This window comes from Corvus cornix, chromosome 2 (assembly GCF_000738735.6).
Source record: "Corvus cornix cornix isolate S_Up_H32 chromosome 2, ASM73873v5, whole genome shotgun sequence".
In the NCBI taxonomy this organism is placed as follows: Eukaryota; Metazoa; Chordata; class Aves; order Passeriformes; family Corvidae; genus Corvus; species Corvus cornix.
In genome coordinates this window covers 120,803,674-120,825,227 of record NC_046333.1, presented here as the reverse complement: position 1 = coordinate 120,825,227, position 21,554 = coordinate 120,803,674, and the positions used below count along the sequence as shown (strand labels likewise).

The following is a 21,554-nucleotide window of genomic DNA, read 5'->3' as shown; positions in this document are numbered from 1 at the left end:
TAGAGTCACAGCAAGACTGAACAGTCAGTAAGCCACAGGGAGCCACCTGTGTGGCTGTCGGTACAGCTCTGAGCGGGAGCTACTGCGGGGTGCAAGGAGAGGGCTCTTGCAGGGCCATCGTCTCAGTGGCACAGCCTGTGCCCCGGGTAGAGGGACAGCTGACAGGTCAGATGGCTTCCTGGCCTCTGGTCTCACTCCCTGGCTGCTGCTGGGCCCAGGGTGGCCCTGCCTCTCCCCATTGTGCCAAGCTGGGGACAGGCAGGTTGCCAGTGTTTTACAGCTGTGGCTGAGTGTGTCACCCACTTCACCCAGGATGACTGCAAGATATGTGCCTGCAAATGCACCAGCAGACCTGGACATCAGGGATACACCCATCTTTGCCAAGCAGGGAGAGGCTGGAGCGTGGGATAGCTGCATGCCTCTGCCTTCTTCTGAACACTGGGATGTGGGTGCACAAGATGGAGGAGGGAATCGCACTGCTCCTGATTCAGAGCAGGGGTTTGCTTTTGGGTCTCCTGCCTCTTAGGAGATGGCTGCTGTCTCTGGGCTGCTCAGTGTTTCTGGGCAGAGCATTGCTGCTTGTGGAATAGCTCTGCTTTTTTATTGTTGTGTAAATACTTTGTCAGAGAACTGATTTTCCTACACTGGAGGCGAGCATCCTATCTGTTTCATGTGTCCTACAGTAAAGGACAGTAGTTTCTTCTCTTGCCTACTTTTATAGATGTAATTTATTTATCTGCTACTCCTAAGGTTGTCTTCTCAAACAAGGTACTGCAAAGGAAGCTAAAGTATACATTCACAGATATATTTAGCAATTATATCCCCTTGTGGATGTTCTTAATGCTTTGAATAGCTTACCCTACTTCGACATGAAGTAAGCTATCTGAAACAAGGGCATTTTTTTCCTGGTGAATTGACTATTTGTGCAACTTGTAATAGCTTTAAAATATGTGTTTTTCCTGTTCAGTGGCTGAAATGAAAAATTCATTATAGGCACAGCTCTGCTCCTCGTATCAGATGTGTCATTGTCCATAATTAAATGGATCCATTTGACTACAAAGATGTAATACAAATTAAAGTTTCACATGGTTGCCACTGCTTGTGCCATCATTTTTCCCCAAGTCTATTGCTAAGGTCAGTGTGAGGTATTTTATCATGTAAAACTGATGAATTTTTGAAAACCTGAAAAGATCAAAATGAGACCTATTTAGATATCTCAGAGCAATTGAGAAGTAAAAATGTGAACTATATAGAAAGTGTCTGGCAATGGTAGAATTGAACTCTTAAAAATTTAAACCCTTTAGGGAATACTTTGTGTTATGGTGGGAAGGGCCATATGCTGTAACTTTCTTGCTGATGACATGATTTGAAGGCTGTTGTTACTGTTCTGATTTTGTAGAAATACTGCTGTTTAAGCATAGTGGTAACTTCTTCATAAATGAGTTGTACTCCATTCTGTTACACTCATGTAAATAATTTTTGCTCAAGTTGTATTGGGGAAGCTGAGAAAGGACGACTCTGAACCTGCCCTTAGAATTTCCTCGGGGGTGTAGGGACTTTTTAAGAGACAAGATTCTGAGAAGGGAAATAAGGTTTCGTGCAGAAAGTTTGAGCTAACTGGCAGTGCAGGAAAGATGAAAATGTAAAATCCAATATTGGGTTAAACCTGTTTCTGCTAATATTTCACTTGCATTAGCTGAATGTAAGGACAATATTGTGTTTTATTGGTTTTCAACTGATTTTGCTTACTACTGGCAGGGAAGGAAGTCAGTAAAAGGGAATTGGTATTTTCTTACACAGACAATGTCTTGAGGAGCAGAATAGATTCATATAACATGGTTTGCTGTGAGGGTGCGTATCTGAAACAGCATGAGAATTTTTATTTCTTATTTTAATAATTAAAACTGTGTGAGTTTTTGTGTGTGTTTTTTTATGTTGTAATTTGTACTGGTAGTATTATCAGTTTTTAGTTCTGTCTCATTGATTTGTTTAGGATACCAAGTGACATCAACCGCACTTATGCCATGCCAGTGATGGGTTCTGTGGCTTTTGCTGTGCTAAGCTTCTGCTGTTGTGTTGAACAGGCAGTTAAAAATATTTATTTAGGCTGGCTTAGGGTCAGCTACAAAAATTGAACATCCTGTTGCCTTAGACAACTTATTTTTTTGGTTTTTTATCAACAAATAATTTACTTAAGGTGTCAGGTATGTTTTGTAGAATTTGGGGACTTGCAATATTTGCCTTGCATGCGATTGAAATTTCCCTGTAATTGTACCCATGGGAATGAACTTACATGGGTAACAACTGGGATGGAGCTGGACCTCGTGCTAGAGAGCCAGAGGCTTATTCTTCAGTGCCAGGTTTGCCAGAAGTGTACTAAAAAAGTCACTTGAACTTACGTTCCTCATTTTCTTAGCTGTAAAATGGGGTCAACCCGTGTTATTTTCGCCATATGCAAAATTCAGATTAATTGGCATTTGTGGATTGTGTTGAGAAAATTAATATATTTATGTATTTAATTTCATAAAATGTAAATCAAATACCTGCTTCTCTCTACTGGTGTGAATTAATACTGAAATTGTAAAAAAATGCTAGAGAGAACTTGCCTATTAAAACATTGCAGCAGTGGCCTTTTGCTATTTTATTAAACAAGAATTAACCTAGATTGTTTTGAGTTAGCAGTATTTTTGTCTGCTTTTGTTATGAGATAAAACATCAAGTATTGACTTAACTTCACATTTCACGGGAGAAGAATTAAAAATTATCCATGTGAAGGGTGACTATGGAGTTACTCTTTGAAATTCTAATTTAACACTTCAGTAATGGGTCAAGCCTGCTCTGAATCCGTTGTGGGATTATTTGATTTGCTGTCTGGTTAACCTCAAGGAAAATGGGATGTCTTTAAATTACTAGAGGTGCTAGCTATCACCTTATAATGGAACCAAAAGGTAAAATTTGTTGTTTTAAGTTAGGATTGTGACCTGATAACTAAGGCGTTGTATGAATGGGGCTTATTTTTAAGCTCTAACTTAGGCTGAAATTGTAGGGTGGTGATTTGGGGGATTTTTGTTGTTTTGTTTTTGTTGTTTTGTGGTTTGGTTTTTTGGGTTTTTTTTTTGTTTTGTTTGTTGTTGTTGTTGTTGTTTTTTTTTTTTTACTTACCATCAGCTTTCTAATTGGAGATTAATATAATTGAGAGATAAGGGGGAAATGTCTTCTTTAACAGGGGGGAGTTGGGGTTAGGGTTTTACTATTTGTTCTGTTTTCAGTGTTATTTACACATGGTGAAGTTTTTATTTTTTGTTTCTTCTATTTGTATAAATGTTTTGTGCCCCAATAGGAAGAATCTGTATTTTTTTCATAATAAAATTGATTATGAAATTAAATTCATGTGACTGGAACTGAAGGGAGTTCTGCTTTTTATAAGTAAATAAAGAAGCAGCTTGTATGTTTTGCAAGTTTATGCATGTAAAGTTTATCCTGCCAAAACATTTAAAATTAATTTGCAGATTACTGAAATACAAGTACTCAACTGTTTTATGCTGTGTCATACATGAAGGGAGTATTTGGCAGTTATTTAGTAACTTGAACTTGGGGGAGTAAAAGAAGGGGTATTTCAGTTAAAAATGAATTCACTCTAACATTTTGTTTTTCACAATTTTATATTGGAAATTTGATGTATATTGCTGTTACATTTTTTTCAGCCACACTTCACCTTTAAAAGTCATATAACAAAACTACTCATATCTCAGCAGATTACTTATTTCTCTGTCTTACAAGTTAAATTGAATTTTTAAAAAACATCTATAGTTTGTGATGTCATGGGATAAAAATTAAGACAATGAAAAGCTTAGCATAATGCATCATTTTTAATGATGAGGAGTATTGAATGGAGACAAGCTGTGCAGTGTACATTGCATATACTGAGAAAATTCACAAGACTTTTTGACATCAGTTTTGACATGAGTCGTGGGCTCAGCTCCAGCACTGCTCTGAGTGTTGCCTGTCCTACAGAACTTTCCATTGCCAATCTGCCACACACCACGTGCCTGTATTTCACTTAAGATTTCTGATTTGAGTAACTGGGTCTATACATAGTTTGAATTGCATATTTAACAATTTACTTACTGTTGCTTCTGAGAATTTTTTGTTCCTTTTTTTATTAATTCAGCTATATTTATTATAGTGTAGTTTGATATAGATCAGTTTGAAATAAATTTTAAATTGCATTTCAATGTCTTGTATCATGTTTCTGAAGTTGGTAATTGATATGGAGATTCAAGTCTTGACCAAGTCTGAGGATTTGCAATTTTGGCAGGAAACACTAGGTAGAAGAGCATGGTCATCAGTTTTGTACACGTGTAGGGGAAGGCAATTTTTTAGGATATGAAAGTTACATATGTAACTAACATAGTGCAATAAGGATTCTGAAGAGAGAGAAAGGCACACATTTATTTTACAGTATTTCGATCAAAGGTTTGTTTACAAAAGGAAAAAAAAAGAGCTGTCTACTGCATTAAAATGGATGTAATGAAGTGCTAGTTGCAGCAGAAGCAAGCAGGGCTGGGCTTGCAAGCCTCTATCTGAAGAATTGCTAGCATGCACAAGCTGGGCTGCTTTTCCGCTTCAAGCTGGATAGCTTTCTGGTGATAGGAGAGGTCCTACAGCCACCCATTTGCTGGTTACTAAAAATAGTGGTGCTGGAGCAAGAAGAGTCCAGCAGCACAGCATCAGAAAACCTCTGCAACCCTCCAAACACTAAGATTTAACAAGTAAATGGTTAAAACACAACACACCATCTCTCTGAGGTAGGCAGAGTTGCAGGCCAGCTCATCTTGTGAGTCTGGCTTGGGCAGCATTCCTCAGAGGTCACTCATTTGAGCTTTTGGGGAAGAGGGTGGCTTTGAGAAGCAGAGGCAAAAAAGCTTTTGTTAGGGAGTGTTTGATTTGCTTCTCTTGTGTTTTCTAGGGGGGGAAATATTAACCAAAGTGTCTTGGGGGAGTATGGGCAGTCAGTCAATGGCCAGACAGAAACTTCAAACACGAAGTATTACTGTGAAATAGAAATCCATAGATTGGGGCTGCTATGAACAGTGAAGAAGAGTGATTTTATTATTGGTAGATGAAGTCCATCTTGATTTGCCTTTCCCTTAACTGTGAAGTGACCCTTCAGAAGGTGAAAGGGAGCTCAAACTCTGATTAGCTGAGATTTGGAGATTTCCTGAATATAAGGTTACATGTTTTGCCAAATGATATGGCCACAAATCATCAGGCTTTCTCTAAAATTCCAGCTTGGCTTAAAGAAGAAAAAAAGAACACCATGTAATAACATAATTTACACAGGCTGCTTCATGTGACAATGTTTTGTTTTTTCTAGCTACTGTTTTCTCTCCATTTTATTTTTTAATAGTAGATCTGCAGTTGAGGCTGTATTTCAGATGTGCCTCTTCTTCAGTATTTATGTACAAAACACCATTAAGAATAAAAGAAATGCAGATTTTTTTTTTCCAAGCTTGCTTATAGCATGCACAGAGAAATGATAAATATGTTCAAAATTCAAATGGAAAACTTTTTCAGTATTGTAGGTATTATTTGTCATGAAAGAACTAGTCACTCAGCAAACCATTTGTGTAGGTAATTCATAAGACATTTTCTCTTTGTGATCACAGCATTTTCTGCAGTGGCAACAACTGCTTTCACGTGAAAACAGTAGTAAGAACATGTATTGATGTATTTTTAATTTCGTTTAATGTAATTGAACACCTGGAAGTAGACAGGACCATAATCATGTGAGCAGCCAGGTTTCCACAGAATCTCAATTTGCAAATGGCTACTACAGTTATTTAGTGTCTAATCCTTGTTCATGATCCTCAACTTAGTGGCCTGTGCACATTCTTAGGGTTGGTTTGACATCTGGCCAATATTCCTAACTGCTTACTATTAAGTACTTAGCATGCTTGCTCTGTGTGAAATTAATATATGTTAAGATTCACAATGGTCTTGTGAGGTAGGGGTTGTACAGGAAAGTCAATGGCAGAAATTAGGATAAGAGACTAAACTGTGTGTTTTCTAGATATTAATGAGAAAATCAGTAGGGTGATGGCTAGCAGCAAATAAGATAGTTTAATTTGTAAGCATTGATAACAGCTCAGTCAACTGGGTTTCATTTGTAGAAGCACGCTATCACAGAGCGAGAAGTTGGTAGCTGAGTAGTATCTGTGCAAACAAGCTCCATCCTAGTGAACTTTTTGCCTTCCAGATCTGTGGAAGTGTTTGTATTAGCCGGGTCTTTAAATACAGAATAAATGAACAAGAAAAATAACCCTCTGGCAAAAACTAAGATGAACACTTCATAAGGTGTTTAAGAAAAACAATCTTGATTTCCCTCTCTCCCCTCTGCCTTCTCTGGCTTCACAGTCTGCTTTCTGCTCATGTCCAGCTAAGATAATATAGTAAATGTCTGAGCTCTCGCAAGTAAGGCTGTCACATTGATGTTTAACTGACTTTGAAACACTGCAGCTGTAAAGGGGAAATGAATTCTGTTCTCTGTCAAAGCCTGTAAAAGAGTGTTTGTTTTAGCAGCTACTGAAGATGGAAGTGTTTATTCTAGGACTGCATTGGTTGTCAAAGCTGGACATATTTTCCTGTATTAATAATATTTGGAATTTTTCATTCGTTATCATTTCCTGTTTGTTCTCGAAAGGAGTTTTGAGATGCTGATCACCGTCCCCATCTTTTCAGCTCTTTGGAATCTTTTCAGCATTTGAATGGAAATCACGGAATTCCGTTAGGATGGGGGTGTATTTGTGCACAGGCATGTGTGATTATGTATTATATAAAACTTCTAAAGCCTTTGCAAATGACTGATACTTTTTGATCCCAAAAGGCAATAGCTTTTTGTACAAGAGACAGAGGGGCAACTCTTTTAGTTTGTCAGGTGATGGAAGACTGTACCTGATATGCATGAAACGCAACTTATTACTCATCTTGTTGTTTTTTCAGATGACTTCTGTCACAGGCTTTTGCTCCTGATACATAGCGTTCTCTTGATATGAAAAGACTGACCAGAATCTGGATACTTACTGTTACTGAAACATATGTTATGCTGTGTAATTTATTTCAAAAGTAGCTTTTTGCATGCACTTACCAAATCCTAGTCATTCAACACAAACTAACTCCTTCTGAAGTGTTTCTGATGCATTGTTGCTATAGCGAGGGGGGAAGAAGATGAGGTAATGGAGTTGGAGTATTTTTGGTTTGTTTGGCTGTTTAAGATAGATCATCTAGAGCTGATACTTAATTAAGTATAAGGGTTTGAAACTGGAAACAATAACCATGTTAAGTAAGCCTGTCACGATCTTGGCATCATTAGAAGAGAGAGCAAGCAGTGAGGGAAGCTGGATTTGTGCTGGTGTTGCTTCCAATGGTATGTAACTTACTAATTACCTTTGCTGTGAAACGGTTGGTAAAAAGCCAAAATACTGCTTCCCTAGTTCCCTAGGATCCTTGTTTTGAGAGGATTATACTTCCTGGTGTTTTTACAAGAATTACATGGATGCCAGAATGTTTCCCAAGCTTCTGTTTGATGATTGGTACAATGTAACAGGGAGGGCTTACCAAAAATTACTGAGGAAGTGAGTAGGAGAGAGATAAAAAGGTGTGAGAATAAATGAATCCGATAGTTGTGTGTTTATGCATCTTCCCTACATTTGTCATTTTTAGTCTGGTTTCTGAAGGAAGTGAAACTCATGTGATCATGACTGAGATAAAACATGTTTATGTGTGTTTGTGGGATAATGTGTGTGTGTTTGCCCTTTTCTTCCACTGCCCCAAAGGAGCTGTATATACTGTATATATACTTCTACCGAGTATAAGAAATTACATCATTGGGTATATGACTGTCATCCTGTTAGTGAAAGAAGGACCTTACCTGTTGACAGCCCTCATGTGGCATCAGAAAATCATTATGGGAGAGCAAAATTATGGATGGCTGAGGGCCACAAAGTCAGTCAAGTGCATGTTTGTCAAACTGAATTTCCATGCTCCTTACTCTCTGCTTGTCAGCTGGGGATTGAAACACCTTTTCATGCAGCAGAGGGATTATGAGGTTTAAGACTTTTTATATTAAAAATTAGAAGATAAGTTATATGAAGACACTGTCTTATGTGCTTCAAAATCTGTTGGAAAAAACATGTGCAATATTAATATAGTCTTCTGAAATGTATATGGGTATTTAAAATTTACAACTCTCTTTCTTTTTAGAAAAGTGTGAAAAACTCCATACACTGAGAAATCCAGTTAAAATATGCAAATTATAGATACTTTCATTGTACAGAATTAAAGCTACTACTGATAGTTGTAGTCTTATTTTTCATCTATGAATTAGCCATAATGTCATGTTTCAACATACTTTTTTTTTTTCTTTCTCCTTCTTAAGTCTCTTGATTTTCAAGATAGAGGCAGAAAGAAAATGTACAGTGTTCTCTGGCAGTGGATCAGTACAGGCCTTCATTTGTCCTTTTTCACATCTAAAATAATGATTTTGACTGTCAGTGCTGCAAGTTGTTTGTTTCAGCCTCAGATAATCAATCTGATTAAATATCTTGGTGGTATTTTATATTATACAGAAAGCATTTGAAGTGGCAGTAATATTTCACTGAGCTGCTGCTCATGTGGAAAGCTTCATTTTCATAATCTTGGTGATAAAAAATACTTACTGAAAAGAGTTAGGTGTATGTATATATCTTTTGGCACAAGTGATTGTAGACTTACACTACTATGAGAACTTTTCTTACGTGCTTAATTGCTATCTGGAGGAGTGAAAGCAGTGAGATTTATTCACTTAGTCTATACTAGGTGTTACTCAGTAAAATGATTGAGAGAAAAAAGTTATTTGAATGGTAACATTGTATAGGCAAGTGTCACAAACTCAAGCTGTTACTGGCCAGTTTTATATTAGTCAGATTTCTGTGTGGTAGAAGATGCCCTTGGTCAGGTCTGATACCCCTGTTGAGGCCATCTGTACTTCGACCAGTTTTAGCCTTGGCATCATTATTTCTGAATTTCAGTGGCTGGAAGACTTTGCTTCAATTTACCTTGTAAAATGACACCTAATAAAATTTTCTTACTGGCGTTTTCCTTAGAAAAGCCCATCACTTGGCAGCTTCCACCGGGACTCGCCAAGTCCAGTGGCTGCTGCAGTGTCTTTGAAAGCCAAGAGTCGTAGTTTTATCCCTTAAGTCTCACTGGTCTTCCTTTCTGACTTGAAAGTAAGTTTCAGAAAGACTAAAACTTTTCTACTTCATAACATCAAGGTAGAAATTAACTTTACAAAATAAAAAAATCCCAACAACTAAACTAAATAAACTTAGTTTCTAGTGAAAACTTTCTTCATACACCTTCCTTAGCATTTAAGTAAAATGTCACCATGTGCCTGGTATGTTAATAAATGCAGACCTGATTTAGCTTCCTGATTGCAGCAGAAAAAAATTCAGGCATACTTTCGAAGGAATGGTTATTTAAAAGTAACGTGTTTTTGTTGCAACATGATTATATATTTAACAGGAAGCTAGGTTGGAGTCTTTGCGACTAACTCTTATTACTACTGTCCCTTTGGTTTCCAGGATGATGACTATAATGCTATATAAAATCTTCAGACAGGTAGCATCATCTTGGACAACTTTCTTTTTTGTCCCGTGGTATTACTCTCAATCATTATTTTATAAAGAAACAAATTAAGATCAAAACATATATCAATATAATATTTTCATTTTCCTTCCAACTTCTTGTTAGTCAGTATGGACTACAAGAAGATGGTAATAGGACCACATCCTGAGGTTTTAGTGCTTCATGTGCTCAAGTACAAAGTGTAACTGGAACTTGTGTTTGATGTAGAGGAAAAGCATTGGCTTTTTGAATCAGCAAGACATACCAAAATAACTAACTCTTTGGGATGAAATCAAGCAGGGAATTAGTGGGAGGAATTTTTTTTCCCTCTTGCATATGTTTTTAAAATACTTTTCTTATTGACAAAGGTAAGTATATATTGAATAGCAAGCATTCCTTGACCCCATGTCATTTGCTGCTTAGGAACAGTATTTACCTACAATAACTATAAAGGCTTGCATGAGTAATAACTCATGCAATAATTCAGAACTCCAGATAACTCTTTCAAAAAGCCGTGTGTGGAAAAGAAATGATTTGAGAAGAGTTTCATTTGAGATTCACAAGCATTAAGCATGAATATTTTTCTGTGGACCACCAGCCCTGTTCAATTACTTTGGTAGCAATGCAGATGCAAGTATTTTATGATTGTTCCTTAAAATACTGGGAATGCTGCTGTCAGTGTGCTTTTTACCATCGTATATTACCATGATTTGACAGCTGACAAAACAAGCATGTGAAGGCTGACATTTGTGCCAGATGTCTTTCATTATATATTTTTATAGGCTTAATTTTTCATGTGTGCACTTTAGATTGGCAACTTCAATATATTTTGCAGATGAAGCTTAATTGTTTTTCTTTTGTGCACATTTATATTTTAGTAGATTAAAATTTTACCACAAAATGTCCTTGTAATTTAAATTGCTGTGCAGAAAGTAAAAGCTAACTGAAAATATGACCGAAAAAGGTTCAACCATTCTTTAGACTTTAGAAAAAAGAACAGAAAGCACCTTATTCTGGTAGAGAAGCTTTTGACCACCTGAAGAGCTTAACACTCTATTTTTCTTTTTATCGCCTTTTAGTGGCCCTTGAGAAACTCATGTGATACTGCTTTAAGGAGCAGAGTCCTGTTATCCATAATTGAGTGTGTAATTTAAATTTTTTCAGTGACTTAGCTAGATTCTGTTAATATGTGTTATTTTATGGCAGTTTATGAATCCTTGACAAACAGGTAAAGTACCTTCTGACACCTCATTTCCTAATCTGTCCTTAGAAGGAACTAAATGGAATGGAGTCCTTTGATGGTCCCATAGCTCATGCTATACACTCACAGCAGCTCTCAGCCCCTTTTCACAAGAATATCTTAGGAAATGGCAGTGGAGGGTAAGAAACATGATTTAATGCTTTAACAAGTGTTAGAAGTTAAGTAGGGTAGAGTTAAGTCTGATTTTTATTTTCCTTTTCTCAAAAATGGCAAGACATCGGATAAATGCTTGTTACGTATGAGGATAAGATTATGGTGTTGGGAATATTTTCACAGACTATGTTGATGAAAGGGAGATTCTGAAATAAAGAATAGTCCCTACTGTGGCATTTTCCTGTGGTGACAGGAACTCAAGTTGTAAAATTGCCAACTTGCCCAAACCAGATTAGAGTTTTAAATACCTGTAGTAAGCACCAGGGCTGTTCAGTGGGTTGTCTCAAGGTGATCCTCAGTCTCACTCAAAGGTTCATCCTGAATCTCATTCTAACAGGACTCTCTTGAGAATGTTCTTGCAAAGGAAATGGTTTTGGTAAGTTAGTTCTTTGATGACCTCTGCCTGTTAGAAAATGAATGCTGCTAACCTGAAGTTGAGCTGTCTGTAGTTGCAGTAGTGACCCCTTTTTCTCACTACCTTGTGGTGGCAAGATAAGTGGAAGGGAACAGAAAATGGATGCCATTGCTTTTGCCCTAATGCATTTATGATCCTCTTCCAAATGAGATTTGATTCTGGAGATAACAACATGGTGGGAAAGAGACGTGGTTACAGCAATAAGATGGTGAGGTTATCTACTAAAGTCGGCTGAAGATGATGGAACAAAATTTCATGGGTATTTTTAAAACAATATATGTAATTGTTGACTGATTTATTTATTTCCTTTTACATAATGTCCCACCCACACTTGTTTTATTCCACTGTACTTTACAAGACTGTGGTTGCATCTAATGTTGCTGTAATCCTGTCCTTGCTTCTCTCAACTTCGCCCTTAAGAGCTTTCAAATAATGGCTTGAAATGTTAACACTTCTCTTTTTGAAAAATATTTTTCCTCAGCTTTCCAAATGAGCACTGCTTTGAATTGTACTTATGATACTTTTCATTTTTCTGCATTTAAGAAACCAAAATGGAGTGCTGTCATCTTTGTTTCCCTTTGGTAACAGAAACTGTAAAAATGAATAGGACCTAATTTGTGCCAGCAAAACTGGTGATGTTATCTGCATACATTTGAACACCATTCAGAGTTCTGGTTTTATAAAAATCTCCTCTCATCTCCCTTTCCTAAATGCAGAATTTTTGTGCATTTTAATCTAACACAGTCATGGAGATAAATGAGAATTTTGAACTGCAGAAAGGCTTTAAAAACTTAAGATACTTGTTTATTCTACCCAAGTGACAAATGTTTTTTGGCAAAGAGACTGTTATGGCGTGTTAGTTCCATTGTAAATATATTAATTTGTATATTTGACTACAGATACTATGATGGATATTTTTATAACCATACTTTAAGGACATGTATTATTCGAAGATATTACAATCTCAAAGTACATAAATTTCTAGTGCACTGTTTATATCAGTAATAACAAGGAAATTCTAAATTAAGACTGACACTTATTTTTCATGTGCAAGTGTATTCTAAGGTTTCTGTTTCTGAATCTCCTAAACAGAGAGCTGAAGCTGTGATTTCAATACGCATGAATTTCTGTGTTTGTTTTAGTATGCCATTGTTTCAACATAATTATGTGAATTAAGTGTTTATATCCTCTCCGTATATCTCAGGATTTAGTCAATAGAAGAAGTTAAAAGTCCAGCCTCTTGTGATTCCAATAATCAAGTAAATAAATAAATTGTCATAAACTCTGGCAGAAGTGGAGAGATTGGGCTATTGCATCTAGTGGTGTTCTACAAATTAAATGAGTGTTTAGTGGTCTCCCAAGTGTAATACACAAATGGATGTTACTGAAATATGCACTGTTATTATCAGACCAGAGATTTAAGAGAAAAAACCCTTAGAGTAACAATTCTACTTTTCACATAAATGCCTTTTATTTCTCTCCTCTACATGCTGTTTTCCTGTCCTTTTTCTATCTACTGGTGTTACATCACTTGCACACTTGGTTTTTAAAGGCTCTTGTGAAAGTATCTATTACTTCCAGCTGAGTAAGTACTCAGTTGCACCTCATAAGCTTTCCAAGTCACGTCTTACAACAGTGACAACCCTGTTAGGAAAACAACTGAGTTTTTAAAGCCCCGTTCTTGTTCTCATGCACCATGCTAGCGATGCTCAGAGCTGATTGCGGGCCTATCGATGAATGATGGTGCAGTAATTTCAATTATTCTATCCAGCGGTGATGTAGATGTTGATCGGTTTTCAGATACTAATCCTGTTCCTTAATATAGCAGTTGGCCACATGTGCGAGCTCGTCCTGTTAAGGAATGGCCTTCGGGGAAAATGAGTCCTGAAACATTTGGGCATGGAGTTTATGCATTTCCTAGGAACTGTAAAGTTGAAGAAGAAATGGCGGACAATTTCAAAGGCCGTGACAAAGTACCACTGGCCTATGTCACTTTGTCAAAGCAAATAAAACAGCCTTTGTAAGAAAGAGTGTAAGACTTATTTCCTCAATTGCACTTGATGAAATCAGTCTTACACTTTTAAACAAAATTCTTGGGCTATTCAAGTGCTGTCAGTAGTGGAAAAAAAAGTTGAAAGTGATATGCGAGACCGTTTTTCTTCTAGCGCAAATTTGACTGTTCAACCTTAATGTCAACAACTTTTGTCACCAGGAATGTAATATAACCAATAGCAGAGTAAAATCTCAGCCTAGCTGCTTAGGGATGATTCCTTTCCTGTTGTAAATTAGTGGGAATTCTTGTGAAGGAGGCCTTCCACATCAGGAGTGCTTTGAAGAGTATGAGTGCAGGCATCAGCTGCCTTTCATTTGCCTGTCTTAACTGCACATTATGGCCATCTTTGCTCTGAAAAGTAGTGCATAAATAATTACTTGTCATCCCACAAAAAGCCCAACAGAGTTGTGATAGGAAAGCCATCTTTGAATGGTCCATATACAAAAGGACAAGCAGTCTTTCTGTGCATTTAGTTGTATTTGAAATTACTTTTTGCTGGGCTTTTTCTTCGAGCTGTTATTCTTCAGCTCTGTAATTTCAGCAGACTGCCATACAAAAAGTTCAAATCCTCATGGTAAACTACTAGTAGTCTTAAGTCCATTTTTAAACATGTGTTTTCTGCTGAATTATGGGTGCTTGGTTTAGTTACCTATCTTTAGCCAAACTTTTTTGTCTGATAGGGTCAATTTCATGATCTGTGGGGAAAGTATGTTAAATTTAAGATCCAAGGGTGCTTGTGAAGGACATGTATGTGTGTGTGTGTTCAAATATAGCATTAAGAATAAATCATCTGGGTTTTTTTTCCTTTGACCTTTTAAAACTACAAAGATGTGTTTCAGTGGGTTTCATCAGCACTGTAATGTGTGGAAGCTTTGTACTTTTTTGTTCTGCCTTGTTCTTAGCTTGCTTTTCATTGCATCTTTCATTTACTTTGGATCCTATGAAATATGAGAGTCAGATTTCTAATGTACAACATGTTGGAACAGGTTTTACTGCATCTCTGTTCTTTCCATTTGTGTGTTTGGGTACACACAGGTTTGAGAATTATCTACCTTTGCTTGCTCATTAGAACATTTAATTTCTTTGCAGGGTTGAAAAGAAGATTTACTTCTGTAGATCAATACAAATTTACCTGTTTTGAGCTTAACTTGTAGTTGTTACATGTTTTTGTACTTTTGGTAGATATGACCAGCTTATTTTAAATAACCTGTTGGTCAGAAATCAACAATATTGAGAGGGAAAGACCTCAGCCAAAACAGGTATATATTCCAGCTGTTGGGGTGGCTAACATTTTCTGCTTACTGTCAGAAGCACTTCAGAACTATATTATTTGTTTTCACATAAAAACTGGATTCATGTCTTGCACTTGCTTAAAATTCCTTTCCTCCCTCCTCCCCCACCCTTTTTTTTCTTTAAATTACTATTATTTTTGTATGTGCTTGTAGAAAACCTTAATGAGACTTCTAGATTTGAGAGCCCAGGGTACTATTCAACTTGGCTGTAGAACTGTGGATTTTAAGTTTTATGTGATAATAAGAGTTTTCTTTAAATATAAATTCTTGATATGATAGTGTTTGTTTCTGATGGCATTTTGAGCACATCTGCTATCATGAGGATATGCTTGAGCTTTTTTTGAAGCATAGTTGAAAGAATGAATTGTGATGGCACCTCTGATATACATGCAAGGTCTTTCTAGGCCCAGTTATAGTAATTTGTGATTTTTGCGTTCTGAGGGACTGCAAGGAGAAATGTTCTTAAAATTTCTTTGTATAGCTATTCTCTCATGATATTTGTACATGGTGTTTCATAAAATTTCTCATTAGCTATTTTAAGATAAGCCAGAAGAAAAAAAATCTGATAGTAGTCTGTATTTAAAGTTTGCTTTGTGGAGTTAGTTGTTTGGAGTACTCTTATATGTTTTATATTGTTGTTTTACAGAAGCAAACCAAAATCATGCCATCTTTTTAATAAGACTCCTAATTTTGACAGTTGGAGCAGTTGCTGAGGTTGTTGAGGTTTCTAATACCTCTATCATGCTATCTGGCTTTATGTGACCATTTAGTTATTTTGGCTTAGTCTTTTATGTATTTTTATTTTTTTTACTGCCAAGGTTCCTAAAAATTGAGGCAGTAATAGTTTGTTCCTTGGTACACTTTTGTGCTTTACTGGGACATAGAGAACTCCTCAGGGAATTTTACAAAACTTCTGTAATTGTAATTGTGCATCAATTTGTTCATTTAAGAAACCAGGAAGATACATGTTTGTTTCTGCAGCAGCATAAACTGAAGGATTGCAGCAGCCAGTCCCATGCTTAGTGCTCCAGGTTGTGCTGCTTGTGCAAAGGTATTGATCTTTAGTGTGTTTAGCAATCTTTGCTGGTTGCCCCTTTGTACATTTCAGGATTTGTCAGATATGGGATATGTTGCCCTGGAAGAGGGCTCATTTGACAGGAGGTTTCATGTTCTCCCATTTGGGGCTTTTCCAAATATTATGAAGGACAATTTAAGTTTTGCAGGAATGTTCAGGCAGTAATCTCAGTCTTAAGTTTTAACATCTGTTGTATTAGTTGTTTAACATGTAAGAGGAACCTGAATGTTTCAAGCTGTTTATTTGAAATCCTAGTTCACAAGGACATTTGTTTCAAGAACTGAAATTTGTTTCATTTGTGTGACAAGGAATAAAAATTAACATGCTACCATAAATACTTGTTTACTAATACCATAAATTAATGGAAGCACAGTGTATATTTAGAATAATACTACTTGGAATAACACCTAGGGGAAAAAGAAAATCTGTATCTTTTTTTACAAAAAGTTATGAATTCTAAAACTGAGGAAGTGCTGACATGCCTTTTCACTGTATCATAGAGTAGGGAAACCTTGTTCCGTTTTTTTATTGAATTCTGTACAAATCCTGTGATTACTTGACTTACTGGATTATCTTTTAAACCTTTTTGGCTGCATGGAAGAGAGGCACTGATGTGGCACTTGCTGTGATTGTAGGAAACCCAGAAGATGATGCTTTGGAGTGGTCAAGTGGAACCTGCTGTGTGTTCTGTAGATAACAAAATTTGAAAGCACAGACCTTTAACTCCCCACTTATATCTGGTGTTTGTATGGTGCGTGTGTTACCTAGGGAAGTTGAGCTGGCAGAGGCAGAGTACACAGAGCAGCATTCCACAGAACTTGTGACTTTGTACCCAGAAAGTGTTTAGCAACCTGTAGAGGTTGTAACAGCAAACATTTTAACTAACTTTGAAAAAGTTGCTATTACAGGAAGAAAATAATAATTTAACCTTAAATAAACACTTTCTGAAACTTAAGGGGAAAAAAAGTTTTATTCTTTGTGGTTTTGTTTCTGGGTGGACTGTGAACACGTGCAAAGGTTTTGCCTCTTCTTTAGTGTGAGTTCATCATAATGGATGATTGGTAGGATGATTTTATACATTATAAACAGCAAAAAAAGTTAGCTTAATATGTAGCTGAGTTAGGAAGAAAAATCAGATTTTGACAGTACAATATAAATCTGACTAATCAGTAAAAAATACAGTCTGAAGCACATACATATTTACTGCATGTCTAAGGTGTGTGTCTTGGCAAAGTGCATTGGCTTTTTATCATGTGGACAAACTAAAAGGTAAATACAGCAGGTATCAGGAAGACTAAAAGCTCTGTTCTGGAGCAATATATTATTGCCAGGATGTAGTAGTTATGAGGCCATAGGAACTTTAATGGCAATAATGATAGTGAAATTGTTAGCAATTTGAAATGCCTTACGTCCATCTGGAGGTGGGCGAGACTGTTGGAGCACCTTCCTTTTCTCCCCTGATGGCTCTGTGAGTATCTTTGCAATCAGGTTGTCTTTAACCACTGGTAGGTTTTGAATGTTGAACACTAGTGGAACGTGTTGTATTTTGGGTATTTTTGTTGCACTGTTTCTGAAGATGAACAGACCCTTTAACATGGGTTTATTTGTCAGCCATGCATAAAATTATGGTCCACTACATGCTCCAGAGTATACATAGAGCCATGCACATTGAAATGAGCATTGTGTCTACCTGAAAGGCTGGTGGGCCAGCTTAGCACAAAGATATGTGTTATCATACCTATTTAGGTGGGCAGAAATTGCTCCTGTGCTCAGGCTCAAGCTAAGGGCTGGCTCAAGCTAAGGAATAACTTCCTGCTTGCTTCCTGTGCTTGTGTGTCATGTGAAGGTAAGTGAAAGATAGTCCAGTTCTGACAAATCTCTAACTCGTTGGTGTGGAGTTTTAGGGCTATTTAAGGAATAAAGTAATGTTTCTGATTTGTTTGCCAAGGATAGTAAATTCTGCTGTAGAATTTCAGTGAGTTGTTTAAACTATGAATTTAAATACTGAATAGAATGGTGTTTCCTAAGCTGCTAGTTAAACAAAACGTTGTCAGAGTGATGTTGAAAAAACCTCTTTTAATTGGCTTAGAAAGCTAATTAATGAGAGGGCCTTCAGGTCTTGAAAAACTCGCGAGAGCTTATATTTGCTTTTCAGATTTAAAAGGGGTTATATAATTGATTAGTATGAGCAGCCTATGCCTTTCAGACTATAAATAAGGAACACAGTTCCAAAGACACCAATTTGCCAAAATAGCTTGGATATATTTAAAAACATTATTAAATAATAACTAGTTTTTACTTAGGTACTGTTTCTATAGAACCTCTAATAGTTACTGAATAGGTATGAAAGAAAAGGTTAACTATTTGACTTCTTAAACATAATTTTTTTCTTTTTTTTTTAACTCAAACAGAGCCAGGATATTCCAGAATTTTTTAGCAATGGAACAGTTCTCCTCCTTCAATATATTCAAGACCACCATGCATTTCTAATGAAGACTTACAGGGAAAATGCCCTAAATAGAACCATGTGCCAACCATGGCCTTTTGGAACACTGTTTAGAAACTGCTGCTTTTGAATATTTATTTCTAAGCCTATAGTATAATTCTTTTGGCCACTGCATGAACATGCATTTTAGTAGTGTTAGTACTGTAAAAATTTTAACATTGACTCTCATTATTTTCTTCTTAGATAAATCTCCTACTATTATAACATTTTTCCAACTTTTTAGTGTTTGGTCTGCTGTACTGGAAGATGTGTCAGTTTTTACACTTGAGTAACTGTACATGTGGAATCACTTAAAAATGAGAATAAATACATTTCCACATATGGACTTTTCATGAGCCCTGATTTTCAAAGCAGCAATTAAATACCTTTTTTTTTTTTTTTTTTTTTTAAAGAAAACATTTACCTAACATACAAGAGAGTAACATGTACCTTATTAAATAGGGTTATCTCCTGAGCTGGAAATTAGGTGTGCTAATTTTTTTTTTCCTCGATTCAGCGCTTATGACATGTGAGCCAGCCCAGCTTTTGTAACTGATTACTATGGATGTATCAACTTGAAGATTATCAAAGTACAATTGCAGAACTGCAGACACTAACTTGAAAAGGTTAATATGGTTAAATTTATTCTTGGGTTCAGGCTGAAAAGGTGTAGAATGAAGTCTGCGTTGCTTATGTACTGAAAGCTTTCAGGTTTTGGTTCATAGTTTCTTACATGTGATTCACTGAGAAGATTAGAAATACTTGAAAATAGCAGCATTTTTTCAGTCAAACTGTAGTGCTATTTCTGTGACATTAGTAAACTTCTCGAATCTAGTGGCTTTTGGCTTTGATTTTTAAAGGCAATGTCTTGTTATGTAATTATTTCATTGTGTTCATGTTTGAGTTGAAACCTGGTATGCTGGGTATGTGCCCAGATTGCCCATGGTAGCTGTTCATGCAGGATACCAGATGTGCACAGCTGCCCAGGGCTGGTGCCTGTGCTTTGCCCTCCAACAAAGGTACAGCAGCATCAGCTGTGCCCTTGTCACATATAACTGTACTCTCCTCTTTACCTGAAGCTTTTAATGGGAAGTTCTAGTTAAGCTCTTTGTATTTTACCATGATGTAAGTCATTAATTGTTTGCTTTGATTTTTGTTTCTTGATAACAAGGTCTGTGTAAGATAGCCATTAGTAGGTGCTTGGCATGAGAATGTCCATATGTAAATTTTGCTCTACAGACTCCCCTTTTCTAGGCACCCATCTTGTGATCTGCCTCGGCTCTATGTCTTTCCTGTGCCAAGGAAGTGCTAGGCAGCTGAAGTGCTTGAGGTTGAGTGTGTGCTGGAGGGTCCTATCTGTGACTGCACCTGAGTTTTTTATTTCATTATCAGCAAAGCAGGCAGGTCCTGTCTTGTTGGTGGCCTAGGGGCAGCCCTAAAGAAGCAGGGTAGTTAAAACCAAAGTATTTGGTCTTCGAAATGCCTCTTATATCACAGTTATTCAGAGGGCCTGTTTTCTAGCATTCCACCCCTCCTCATTTCTAAACTCTCAATGGAGACTTTGTGGGAAGTCTGTGAGGCTTTCTGAGAAGTCTGAAATACCTCTCTAAATGGATTCTTAGTGGAAAAGTTCATGAAATGCTGGTGTGACTCTGAGGTGCTGTCTCAGTACCAGAGTCCTGCTTTAAATTTGCTTCTGCCACATGTTGCGGCTGCCAGAGCCAGCTCCAGGAGACAGGTGACCTGTTGACTAAAAGAAACTTCATGCCATGAAGAACTACTCTGACCCACTTCATCCAATCTGTCTGGGCTAGTGGTTATTCTTCTCTCTGAAGCAAGAAAGGCTGAAGAGGCCCAGGTGTGGCCCGGCATTATTTGCTGTCACAGAACTGGCTAGACAAGGGGATAAGAGAATTCATGAGGGTTTCTCTAAGCAGGCACACCTCCTATGTCAAAATTACATCAGTTCTGTGAGGTTGTTAAAGATTACATACCTGGAGGATTACATACCTTGGAGTCAGGTCTTCATCCTTCATCTTTGAGTGAGTCAAAGTATGACTGTTTCTGTGATGTTAATGTTGATATGCTGGTACTTCTTGGTAAAGATGTTTTCTTCTTCTAAGAATGCTTGGTGTCTGATACAGGTCTGAAATCTTCCACCAGTGTAGTTTACCCTCCATGTCTGTGTAGTCTGTAGTATTAAAAAAGTGCTACTTTTTCCCCCTTAGTGGATTTCTCCTTTACTTTGGTATCTCTTCAAGAAATTTCCTTGTTAAAGATTATTTACTCTGGGAAGTCTTTCTTTAAAAACTGTAAACATTTCTTTGAACACTTTAATCACACCACACAGAACCACTGAGCTCTAGCCTGTAGATCATGTGAATATAGAGTTGGGAAGTTTTTCTTGGAGACTCTGGTGACTGTGTTCAGCAAAGCATGTTTCTTTTCAGGTGTCTTTGAGGCACATACAATCCCAAAGTTGGATGAATCTTTCATAGTTCAAACTGTAGCAGGGCATGAATGGCCAAATAGCGTTTGATGGGCTCATCATAAATGAAAAACTTACTTAGACTTTGGTTGTTGCATTGTGGAGTCTTCATGCTTGGAGATACTCAAGGCCCATTTGGACCATGTCCTGTGCAGCTTGCTGTAGCTGACCCTGCTCTGAGCACTGGGTTGGACTAGATGATCTCCAGAGGTCCCTTCTAAACTCAGCCATTCTGTGTTTCAGTGTCACTGTGTCTCCGGTGTAATTTCTCCAATTTGGGGAGGGGGGTGGGATGGCAGGGGTAACTGCAACTCCGTGCAAGTTGAAGCAACGAGAAGAACATTTCAGACAGTACTGGCCTCTCTTTGAGATTATCTCTCTGATTGTGTAACACCTGCAGCCCTGAACCTTCCTGAAATAGGATCAGTTGAAACCTGCAGCTGTGGATGAGGGCTGCGTCTGATTCCCACAGTATACCTCTCTTACTTCATTCAGTGTGAACAGCTCTGTGTCTGTCCTATGAACAGAAAAGATAGGACAGAAGTTGATAGACATGGGGAAATTAAAAGCACGACAATTGTCAACTGATTTGTTTTTTATCCCCCCAGTCCCAGAACTAGGGGCATTAAATAAAATTTGCAATGGTCCTTAAAATGAGGTGAAGCT

The 21,554-nt window shown here is 37.2% G+C and overlaps 2 protein-coding genes across 6 annotated transcripts in view; both read left to right on the top strand.

The window, feature by feature from the left end:
• The window catches only part of NCOA2 (nuclear receptor coactivator 2), a 189,710-nt gene that overhangs the window by 17,546 nt on the left and 150,610 nt on the right, over nt 1–21,554 (top strand). The gene's annotated exons all lie outside the window — the stretch shown is intronic.
• LOC120411747 overlaps nt 314–21,554 on the top strand; it is a 32,278-nt gene continuing 11,037 nt past the window's right edge. Inside the window, 2 exon segments of the mRNA XM_039569646.1 lie at nt 314–498; nt 13,321–13,468. Of these exon segments, the coding sequence (XP_039425580.1) occupies nt 314–498; nt 13,321–13,468 (333 nt within the window).